Source organism: Zootoca vivipara, chromosome 5 (assembly GCF_965207765.1).
Source record: "Zootoca vivipara chromosome 5, rZooViv2.hap1.1, whole genome shotgun sequence".
Classification (NCBI taxonomy): Eukaryota; Metazoa; Chordata; class Lepidosauria; order Squamata; family Lacertidae; genus Zootoca; species Zootoca vivipara.
Genome location: NC_142588.1, coordinates 6953485 through 6965753, shown reverse-complemented (window position 1 = coordinate 6965753; position 12269 = coordinate 6953485). Strand labels below are relative to the sequence as shown.

At 44.3% G+C, this 12269-nt stretch overlaps 1 protein-coding gene across 1 annotated transcript in view; it reads right to left on the bottom strand.

The window, feature by feature from the left end:
* The window catches only part of VWF (von Willebrand factor), a 158022-nt gene that overhangs the window by 95035 nt on the left and 50718 nt on the right, over positions 1-12269 (bottom strand). Inside the window, exons 19-21 of the mRNA XM_035138705.3 lie at positions 8313-8416; positions 4356-4494; positions 536-676 (exon numbers count right to left, since the gene is read on the bottom strand). Coding sequence (XP_034994596.2) covers positions 536-676; positions 4356-4494; positions 8313-8416 — 384 coding nt within the window. The remainder of the gene's footprint in view (positions 1-535; positions 677-4355; positions 4495-8312; positions 8417-12269) is intronic.

Genomic DNA, 12269 nt, shown 5'->3' with positions numbered 1-12269 from the left:
TAAGGCACCCACGAGCACTAACACAGAAAACAAGTTCTCGGGCTAATATGCAGGAGCCCTGCTTCAAAGGAAACCTTGCAGAGCCCAGATTCTCTGTTAGTATACCTAAATCGGTTGCTCTCATCATCCACCAAGGGCTTCAGAGGGCTCATCCAGACTCCCATTTGTCTTGCCACTCTCCCCCCCTCCCCAGGAAACCAGATCTTTACCGCCGAATTGGAGCATGCATCAACTGAGTTTTCTCCCAGATTGATGTTTGCTCTGATTCAGTGCTAAAGAGCAGGTTTTCCCTGGGGCAAATGAAAAACCACTCAGACCCATGCTTTCTAAGCATGGGACAAGCAGAAGTGTGAACAAGCCCAGAAAGTCCTGCCCCACCAATATGGAATCCCTTGCTTTTAAACATGACACCACTGAGATCATAGAACTGCATATTAATCAAGTAAAAGTTCTTGGTCCAGACTTTTTAGGAAAGCAATATAAGGCTTGCTCCTCCACAATGGGACTGAAGTAAAGATAAGGGGCTCATACTTACATCTCCATCGTACAGCTCAATCACTCCACTGTCAAAGAGGATGCTAATCCTTTTAGTACATGTCTCTCCTGTGAAGCTACATCCCTCATTGGCAATGAGTACTCGGAAGGTTCCAGAATCATCACTACCATCGCAGTAATCCTTTAAGAAAGGGAAGCGGCATTGACGACAGATGTTTTGAACATGCACGCAGATTACCTGAGGTTTTATTGACAATTGCGTTGTATGGATTTTATTTAAAAATAAAGATCACAAGTGTAGGACCCAGGTGGCGCTGTGGGCTAAACCAGAGAGCCTAGGGCTTGCCGATCAGAAGATCGGTGGTTTGAATCCGTGTGACGGGGTGAGCTCCCGTTGCTTGGTCCCAGCTCCTGCCAACCTAGCAGTTCGAAAGCACGTCAAAATGCAAGTAGATAAATAGGAACCGCTACAGCGGGAAGGTAAACGACGTTTCCATGTGCTGCTCTGGTTTGCCAGAAGCGGCTTTGTCATGCTGGCCACATGACCTGGAAGCTATACGCCGGCTCCCTCGGCCAATAATGCGAGATGAGCGCGCAACTCCAGAGTCGGTCACGACTGGACCTAATGGTCAGGGGTCCTTTACCTTTACCTTTAACCTGAGATCTTTTTTCTCTGCACTTTGGGCTCTAAGTAAGAAAATCAGTTGTGGAGAGTGATCATATCCATGGGCACTGGCATGTGTCTCCTCTCTCTGCTGCAATCTATGTGCGGATGCAAAACATCCACCCACAAATGGACAAAGCCAATTTAGGTCCATACAGTTACAGCACTGTACCACCAGAACTGGCTTTTAGGCTGCTGTGGAGCACAGGAATTGGACCTGGGCATAGCGGTTAAAAAACCAATTTAATGTAAAAGGTTTTCCTTTCAGAATCTTGTATGCATTTGTAGATGGATGAATCCCACCGGTTCTGAAAGGGACTTACACAACAGTCAGCATGCAAGATTGCTACAGGACAACAGCTACAACTACAACTAACCCAGAATGCGGCAGCTAGACTGGTGACTGGGAGCGGCCGCCGAGACCACATAACACCGGTCTGGAAAGACCTACATTGGCTCCCAGTACGTTTCCGAGCACAATTCAAAGTGTTGGTGCTGACCTTTAAAGCCCTAAACGGCCTCGGTCCAGTATACCTGAAGGAGCGTCTCCACCCCCATCGTTCTGCCCAGACACTGAGGTCCAGCACCGAGGGCCTTCTGGTGGTTCCCTCACTACGAGAAGCCAAGTTACAGGGAACCAGGCAGAGGGCCTTCTCGGTAGTGGCACCCACCCTGTGGAATGCCCTCCCACCAGAGGTCAAAGAGAACAATTACCAGACCTTTAGAAGGCATCTCAAGGCAGCCCTGTTTAGGGAAGCTTTTCATGTTTGATGGATTTCTGTATTTTGATATTTTGTTGGAAGCCGCCCAGAGTGGCTGGGGGAACCCGGCCAGATGGGCGGGGTATAAATAATACATTATTTATTATTATTATTATTATTATTATTATTATTATTATTATTATTATTACCTATTCCTCTCTCTCTCCTGTTTCTTATAACACCACCCTGTCCCAGGCAGTGGAACACAGCTCTGCAACTCTATCCAGGGGTCCCTCAGTTTTGTCTGGCCTTGCAACTCAGCAAAACTTTATAGTGGCCACCAACTCTGCCCTTTCCCCTAATTGCAGGTGGGGTTCTCGTCCGTAACACTATACACACCTTCAGAACTCAGGGAGAAAATTTGCTACAAAGTGCCTTTGGACCCCAGCACAATATCCCAGAAATCTCTCATCTTTCTCTAGGCTTTGGAGAAGAGTGATAACTTTGTTCTCAGTATCATGCTGGGCTTGGAAGGAACTTGGAAACAGCTTTACTTCTCACTGCTTTCCAAGTGCCTCCAAAGCCTAGAACAAGAACTGTGAAAAAACAGTTGGAGGTGTGGGGAAGTGAGAGGGGACTTTATGCATATGTGGTGGAGATGCCGGATGGTCAAAGACTTTTGGAATGCAGTATATGAAGAAATGAAAAAGATTTTCAGGCTAAACTTTCAAAAAAGGCCAGAAGCTTTTTTGTTGGGAATTCTGAACAAAGATATACCGGTTAAGTACAGGGATATTTTCTTATATGCCTCAGCAGCCGCTCGATCGTTAATTGCGGGCAGGTGGAAAGGGGATACCGTCCCAACAATCAATGAGTGGCAAAATAAATTGTCATATATGATAAACTTGGCCCAATTAACAGATAACCTAAGGGGAACCACCAAACAGTCATTTGCAAAAAAAATGGGATGTGTTTAGGAGATATATACAAGAGAGAAATAATTATAACGTAATTTCCATGGCAGCCTTAGAATGACTGGCTTTTTATTAGAGGGTATAAGAGTTGTTGGTATGATTGGATTCAGTGATGTACAAAAGAGATTTTTTTTGCAAAAAAAAGATGAGAAGCACTACGGGAGGTGATGGGAAGTCAACACTACAATAACAGTATAAATGATCTTGTAATTTTTGTGTTTGATGATTAATTTTTAGTTGAGTTAAGATTTTTGGATTCATTGTATTATTTGTTTCAAATATTTGGTGTGTTTGTTTTTCGTTTAAATTTCAATAAAAATTTAAAATGCAAAAAAAAAAAAATAGAACAAGAACTGTGAGGTATCTTCACCAGATTAAAAGTGAACCATCACTGTGACAACTTGGAAAGTATGTTTGATCTGCCCCACTTGCTACTCAACATCTTAGGAACCTGCTGGCTATGCTTGCTTCACTGGCCAATGTTTGCACCCTATTGGGCATGGCCTGTTGTGACCCTGCTCTCCTTCCTATCCAGGCCTACTGCCTCTTGATGAGACAATGGTGGGCTCTTCTCCGATGCCAGACTGTGAAATCACGCTCTTGATTTAAAGTTGTCATCAAATATATACAATCTAAAGTGACTTTGAGGGTTTCTTCTCTGGTCCAAATTCTGAAGAATATTGAGGGAAGCCAAAAGAGTGTCCATAGGTTTCCATGGTAAGGTAAAGGTAAAGGTACCCCTGACCATTAGGTCCAGTCGTGGATGACTCTGGGGTTGCGGTGCTCATCTTGCTCTATAGGCCGAGGGAGCCGGTGTTTGTCCGCAGACAGCTTCCACGTCACGTGGCCAGCATGACTAAGCCGCTTCTGGCGAACCAGAGCAGCACACAGAAACACCGTTTATCTTCCCGCTATAGCGATACCTATTTATCTACAGTGGTACCTCAATTTATGAACACAATTGGTTCCAGAAGTCTGTTCATAAACTGAAGCGTTCATAAACTGAAGCGAACTTTCCCATTGAAAGTAATGGAAAGTGGATTAATCTGTTCCCGACGGTCCGCGGAGTACTCAACCTGAAGCGTTCTTAACCTGAAGCATGGGTGTAATTGGTTTCGGAAGTTTGTTCATAAACTGAAGCGTTCATAAACTGAAGCGAACTTTCCCATTGAAAGTAATGGAAAGTGAATTAATCCATTCCAGATGGGTCCGCGGCGTTCGTAAACCAAAAATTCATAAACCGAGGTGTTCATAAACCGAGGTTCCACTGTACTCGCACTTGAAGTGATTTCGAACTGCTAGGTGGGCAGGAGCTGGGACCGAGCAACGGGTGCTCACCCCGTCGCGGGGATTTGAACTGCCAACCTTCCGATCAGCAAGCCCTACGCTCAGTGGTTTAGACCACAGTGCCACCCGTGTCCCTGTAGTTTCCATGGTAGTTTTACATATCTCTAACTCTTAGCATTCTCTCAGCGGCCGCCACCCTCATCTCCAAGAACTGCATTCTATCCCCCCTCTTACCTGAACTAGCACATACTGACAGTTCCCTGGAAACCTGTATTTCAGTCCGTCAAAGGTCAAGTAATGAGATGTGCCAATGACTGAGCAGCTCCCATCACAGACATTTTCTGTGCATTCCCACTTTCGAGCACGGCAAACACTGCAGAGGGCAAAAGACCAGCAGCTGTTATTGCCTATGTTTATTAATAAAAGTCTGCTTTATAATTTGGTACAAAAGACAGCCTGTGTCTTGAGGAAGCATGCAAAAATCATCATGTTACTTATAAAACCTTGAGACACTAACATTTCTAGATATCATTGCAATACCTATTCACGTTTGTGAAGATAACAAGCTTCTTCAGCCTAGACAGTCAGATTACACACTTACACACACACACACACACACACACACACACACACACTTCAAAAATTAAAGTCCTATCCCCTGGTTATGACACTGTTAAAACTTCAGAGGTCCACAAATTTTAATTTAGTTTGGAAACCACCCAAAGTTTGTGGGTGCCATCAAACTTATTTCTCCTCTGAGAGAATTGAAATCTGGAACCAGGCTTCAAAAAACTTTTTATGTGCTTCAGAATAGTTACATCTTCTTTAAAACAACACACCAGTACCAAAGACCAAACAGGCAAAAAAAAAAAACCACCCCAAAACCAGTGTAACCATACCATTTTATATGCTTGAAAGTCTAGTAATCTCCAGACTTTTCCAGGCTGTACCCACGACCCTTTCATGTCAACTGAAGTCTCGTGTCCAGATCAAGGGAAGTAAGAATACTGCTCTATTCTGCCTTGGTCAGACCCCACCTGGAGTCCTGTGTCCAGTTCTGGGCACCACAATTTAAGAAGGATACTGACAAGCTGGGATATGTACAGAGGAGGGCAACCAAAATGATAAGGATCTGGAAACAAAGTCTGATGAGGAATGCTTGGGGATGTTCAGCCGGGAGAAGAGGAGACTGAGGGCAGATATGATACCCACAAATTTTATTGGGAGGGTTAAACATGTGCTGAAATCTTCCCCTGTTGAAAACTGTGTATCTTAAACATGCATAAATTTATCTGGATTGCAATCCATGCATTTTAAAAGCTGCTTCTGAAAAAAAAACCAGTAACTTCCTTCTTTAAAGAAATGTACAGTCTAGCATACACTAATGTTGTGTGTATGGAACCCACAAACAGCAAGTTAAGTTACCACAATGACCGCTCCTCACATCAAATGGGGGGTGACTTTTGCGTGGTCAAGCGCAGCCCCCTGCATCCCAGTGCTGCTCCTGGTAGTTTGGGCTGGCCTCATCCCCCCCCCACTGGATACCTGGAGGTCTCTGCCTATCTCAGCCAATTGTCCAATCCTGCCTGGAGAGGCGTTGCCAGGGGATCGCCCTGCCCACACAGCAGAAGGTGAATCTTACCTGTGAAGCGTCAGTTGGCTCCATAGCTTCTCCCACCCTGCCCTCCCTCAGTTAAGTCTTCTTTTGCAGGTTAACCTCTTCTCCACAGGTACACAGGTGCTGCTACGTCAAGTTCGCTGTTGATGGGCCGGAAAGGAATTTTCCTGCATTGGCAGGTTTTGCCTTTCCCGTAGCAAAATGTCACAACTTTGGCGGTTTCAGGCCTTGGGCGGAATCCTTTAGTCTATCTACCTTAAATGGGGGGGGGGGGTAGGGCATGAAGCGGTGACCCACGCCCCCCCTTGCGGCGGTGATACCAGAGTTCCCCGTTAAAGGGGTCTTGAGGGGAGGCATTGGCCATACGCCGAGAGGTTGTCATTGCTCTCCCCTGCGAAGGCAGCGAAACGAGGGGGCGGGCTCTCTGCTTGAACATATGTTCTCCAGAGCCAGCCCAATCCCCACACATTCTGGATACCCCTGAAGTCTCGAGGATCCCCAGCTGGAGACTGGGAAGGATAAATGCCCAATGCCTGAGCCAAGGTCTCCCTACACCTATATCTTAATAAAGTTGTGGCCAATTTTAATCCCATAGCAAGTTGTCTTGACTCATTATTCCACTTAGGGGTCTCCTGGGGTTGGGGGGGGACTCCGCCTGTCCACGCAAATAGATTCTCTCTTTACTTAAAGGCTATGTGTAAAAATTTCTGCCACTTCTGTATTCCCAGAAAAGATCTAGGCATAACACAAAGTGGAGCATTTTACAACATGTAGCGATTTACCGTGCATATCTGACTCTGTGCTGCTTATTCTCTTACAAAAACACTTTTATTGCCCTCTGAAGGCCAGTATGGGTTAAATAAGGGATGTAATAAGGCTAGTATTTCCTTTCATTCATTCTTTTCTATTTTGTGTGCTCATAAGATGACTAAATAGTAGTCGAGGGCGTGAGACTCCAAACTTCCTATGGCTCTCTGTTTACCAAGGATGGCCCCTAATTTCTGGTAACAAAAAAAAAAAAAAAAGGCAACACGTTAAAGGAACATCTGCCCTGACAGGAACACTGCATTCCTGGAAAGTGCTGTGAGCAAGGTTTTACTGGAATATGTTGAACAATTCATTATTGGGACAGTTTACTGCTTTACAAAAATGGAACTTGCAGCTCCTTTCTGAGGCACCGCCTCTTCCTTTTGTTTCATTGTGGTTGGTGCTGCGTCCTTTATCACCTGCTCCTATTTTTATTTTATTTATTTTAGCATCTCTTTTATCTCTGTTCTGTCTCTGGGAAGATTTCTGGAGGTGCCTTTTAAAATCTGGTTATTTTACTTCTGGGGACCCAGGTGGCGCTGTGGGCTAAACCACTGAGCCTAGGGCTTGCTGATCAGAAGGTCGGCGGTTCGAATCCCTGTGACGGGGTGAGCTCCCATTGCTCGGTCCCAGCTCCTGCCAACCTAGCAGTTCAAAAGCACATCAAAATGCAAGTAGATAAATAGGAACCGCTGTAGCGGGAAGGTAAACGGTGTTTCCATGTGCTGCTCTGGTTTGCCAGAAGCGGCTTTGTCATGCTGGCCACATGACCTGGAAGCTATACGCCGGCTCCCTCGGCCAATAATGCGAGATGAGCGCGCAAACCCAGAGTCGGTCACGACTGGACCTAATGGTCAGGGGTCCCTTTACCCTTTACCTTTATTTTACTTCTACAGTACAAGAATCTTTTTCTGGGGTACCAGGAGTTTCCTGGATCTCAGAAGCTGGTGGGGTGATAGTCTACATGTTGGTCTCAGCAAGATCCCACAATAGTGCCCTGCACATGTTTCCTTCCTTCCTTCCTTCCTTCCTTCCTTCCTTCCTTCCTTCCTTCCTTCCTTCCTTCCTTCCTTCCTTCCTTCTGTTCTCCCCCTGCCCTCTGATTCTTTGCAGGAAAGGTGGGCTCCCCTTCCAACTGGGGCTCATAAGGGTAAATGGGATATGGGGGTGCTCTGAGAGATGTAAGTGTAGCAGGCAGCCCAGCCCATATCCCCACACGCAGGGTAGTTCACTGACAACCTTTCAGTGTATGGCCAGCGACACCCATATATATAACCCCTTTAAGAGGGGGGACCCTGGAATCGCTGCCGCAGGGGGGGTGAGTCACTACTTCAGCCCCTCCCCCCATATAGGGGAGAAAAGACTAAAGGATTCCACCCAAAGCCATAACCGCCAAAGTTGTGACGAATTGCTACGGGGAAGACAAAACCTGCCAATGCAGGAAAATTTCTTCCCGGTCCTTCAACAGCAACCAGTCAAAGAGCGTAGCAGCACCCGCTAAACAGGAAGAAAAAGTTAACCTGCAAACAAGAAACATTAAACAAGGGGAGGGGAGGGAGGGTGAATCTCCAGAGCCAACTGCCTGGCTATTGTTGGCTCCACCCCCTGTTTATAAATCGGGCTGGCCCCACCTCCCAGCAAGAAACTTGATTACTGAGGCTGGGTGTGAACCTTCAAAAATTCGTCATACAGAGTCAGGTTTTATTTTAATGCAAAATCAGTCTCCTTCCTGAGCCAAGGGACCTCAACGAAAAGCAATTGCTTACCAGGTATTGCAATCTTTCATGACCGTTTCTCCTGGAGCATACTCCCGCCCGTTATGAAAACAGGGGCATTTTTCAGGTACAATGCATTTGTTTCCATGTCTTACCTAGAACAGAGACGGGTGTTTTATGAAATCATTATAGGTGACAGAATAAATATGGTAGCACACAACAGGAACAGGAAAACAAGGCACATAAGTAAAAACTACCAGGGCCAAATTATACAGCTCCCAGTGAATACTGAAGACACCACTCTTTACCATGACCTTTGACACCAGTGAGATGTGTTTATAGGACCCATGCTACAAACCAAGCAGAGGGCCTTCTCGGCAGTGGCGCCCGCCCTGTGGAACTCCCTCCCACCAGATGTCAAGGAAATAAACAACTACCTGACTTTTAGAAGACATCTGAAGGCAGCCCTGTTTAGGGAAGCTTTTAACGTTTGATCTTTTATTGTTTTTTTAATATCCTGTTGGAAGCTGCCCAGAGTGGCTGGGGAGGCCCGACCAGATGGGCAAGGTATAAGTTAATAATAATAATAATAATAATAATAATAATAATAATAATAATAATAATAATAATGTTTCTGTAATCATGTGTTGGTTCAAAAGGTCTTTAAACTCTGTTTGCTATTGTGTTTTGATGTTGTAACCTATCCGAACACCTTAGGGTGAAGGGCAAGTAATACGTTATAATAATATAAGAAGATGATTTTAACAGTAGTAAAATATTTGAACAGTCAGTTGACTGGCATTCTCAATCGAACCTCATGAAATCGAATACTAAAGATATATCTTAACCCTGAGTGAGTCTACTGCCCACATAACCTGAATGAGCGCAATGTGTGCCTTCAGAATTTGGTAATAATGAAATTTTAGAATCAATTATCTCTTTGGCATCCAGCAGAGAATGTCACACCTGGGAGTCCTGCAAAGATGCTGGCCTGTTTCTCCCTGGTCCAGGGGCCCTGACCGATTCCTGCTATCAAAAACTGTTAAGGCTGAAGGTGACAGAGAACAGCTTGCTGTGAATCCAGAAAAGCAGGCTGTTTAGGAGCTTTCAATCTTGTCAAGATTTAATAGTGGCGGTGTGTTACTTTTGGGGTTTTTTTTGTATGTTATTGTTAAACTTTACAATTATTTTTTTAAGGGAATTGCTTGATTTATTGCACTGTATGTTTCTTAACGAGATGCTTTCATTATTGCATTTAAATTTTGTGCAATGTTTTTTTTCATGCTGTGAACTGCTTTGAGCCTCCAAATAAATGTTGATGATTCTTCCCCACCTTCCTTTCCCTGCTTTTCCAACTTATGGGGCTTCAACCTCTTTCTCATAAAAGACAGCATTTATGCAGATCTAGCCTGCAAAGCTGCAGATGCCAAAACTCCAGGTTTCTACACAAACATCAAGAAGGCAGGGGGATCTCTTTAGCTGTTTAGGCATCAACTTCTTAGTCGAGTAAGGAGCTGAGAAGAAGCCTTGAGCAACAGTGCCATCTAGTGCCCTACAAAATACTCTTCCTGCTTTATCAAATGGGAAAATGTTATACCCAGCCAATTAAAAACAGCTGGCAAAGACACATCCAAAATGAAGATTTACAGGATATATGATTAAAATAAATGAACGGTTAAATCTAGACCGCCTTCCTAACTTTGACGCAGGGCTAAGACTTGAACTGAGTAAGTAGTCTGCAAGTAACAAAAGAGACAGCTTCTTTTCTCAGGAAAAGAAGAATTATGGATGATGCTTTCATGTGTGAATATGTACATTCTGATACATTTTTCCTATATCTGTAGCCTGGCATTACTGCCTTTCTACAACTGACATACAGGAAACATTTTGTTTCCTAAGGTAAAGGTAAAGGGACCCCTGGCCATTAGGTCCAGTCGTGACCGACTCTGGGGTTGCGCGCTCATCTCGCATTATTGGCCGAGGGAGCCGGCGTACAGCTTTCAGGTCATGTGGCCAACATGACAAAGCCACTTCTGGCAAACCAGAGCAGCACATGGAAACGCCGTTTACCTTCCCGCTGTAGCGGTTCCTATTTATCTACTTGCACTTTGACGTGCTTTCGAACTGCTAGGTTGGCAGGAGCTGGGACCAAGCAACGGGAGCTCACCCCGTCACAGGGATTCGAACCGCCAACCTTCTGATCAGCAAGCCCTAGGCTCAGTGGTTTAACCCACAGCGCCACCTGGGTCCCTGGTATTTTGTTTCCTACATTGTAACAAAAGTGGCTTTTTTTGTTTGTTTTATAGAAAAAGTCAATCAAAAATGAAAGTTTTCCCAAAAATCTGCTAAATAAATATTTTCCTCAGTATAGAGGTTGCAATCATTATTACATTTGACTCCTGTCTTTTCTCCAATGTGCTTACTTAGGACAGTCTTACGTCGATCCTCTCCATTTAATCCCCTCAACAAGTCTGTGAAGTAGGTTAGCCTGGAAAAACTAGCCTGTCCAGAGGATATTCAGACAATGTCCAGACAATGTGTACTGAATATGCAGAGGGAGGGAAAATACAATGTCTTCCACTGTCCTTGCTCTGCAGACTCTTATGCCCTCAGCTGAAAGCCTCAACAATGAGTAGGTCTCTTTGCTCTGCTCTACATTTGTGACTGAAGAAACACAACCCCCCCCCCCGTGTTGCAAAATGTGACAATCTACAAAAATGCAAACGCAACACGCTGGCTAACAACTGTTAGTAAATATATAATCGGGATGATGTCATCGGGATGATGCCCATCCATATGAGATCAGCGTAAACAGTTGGGCCAATGAACACTTAACCTGTTCCCAGCCCTAACCCTGTGGAAAGCCATCTAATTAGACTTTAATTTGATTTGACCTGTTTTTAGGAGGTAATTTAATTATTGCTTGATTTTATACTAATGTTATATAACTGATGTTAGCCGCCCTGAGCCCAACTTCGGCCGAGGAGGGATATAAATAAAAGATGATGATGATGATGATTAAAAATATACAAATAAGCCACTTCAAAATAATATTATATATATATATATATATATATATATATATATATATATATATATATATACACACACAAACACATCTCACAAAATATACAAGTAACTGCAAGTTGTTATATGTATCAGAATCAAACAAAGATTCAAACAACCAATAAATAGCGAGGAACGCAAACCGTCTCTCAAAGGAAGACGTCTCAAAAAAGTCCCAAAGGAAGACACTGTCAAAAGGACAGTGCATCCGGAATAATTCAACTGTTTCAGAATAAAGTGTTAGAATTCACCACTCACTCGCTATTCATTGGTTGTTTGAATCTTTGTTTGACTCCGATACATATAACAACTTGCAGTTACAGTGGTACCTCGACTTACAAACGACTCGACAACCGAATTTTTCGACTTGCGAATGGGGGTAATGGCCGCGCGCTTACGAATGTCTCGACATCCAAAAAAAACGCGCGACGGTTTTAGATAGGGATTTTCCGACTTACGGATTTTTAGATAGGGTTGCTTCGACTTACAAATTTTTCCGTTTTCAATGCATTCCTATGGGAAATCGTGTTTCCAATGGCGTTTTTCGACTTACGAATTTTTCGACTTGCGAAGGTGCCTTCGGAACGGATTAAATTCGTAAGTCGAGGCACCACTGTACTTGTATATTTTATGAGGTGTGTTGTATGATATATATATTATTTTGAAGTGGCTTAGTCATACATTTTGAGTGGCATCATACCGACTATGTATTTACTAAGTGTTACTAGCCAGCGTGTTGTGTTTGCATTTTTCTACATTTCTACGTTTGTGACTAGCAGGGCTGGCCCATCCATGAGGCAGACTTCGGCAGCTGCCTCAGGCGGCAGAATCCAAGGGGCACCTTCACAGGTGAATCTCCTGCCGCCGCCGCCGCTACTATTGCCACCAACCCAGAAGTGGAATCCAGGAGTGGTGATTAGAGTGTGCTGTTGATAACACCAT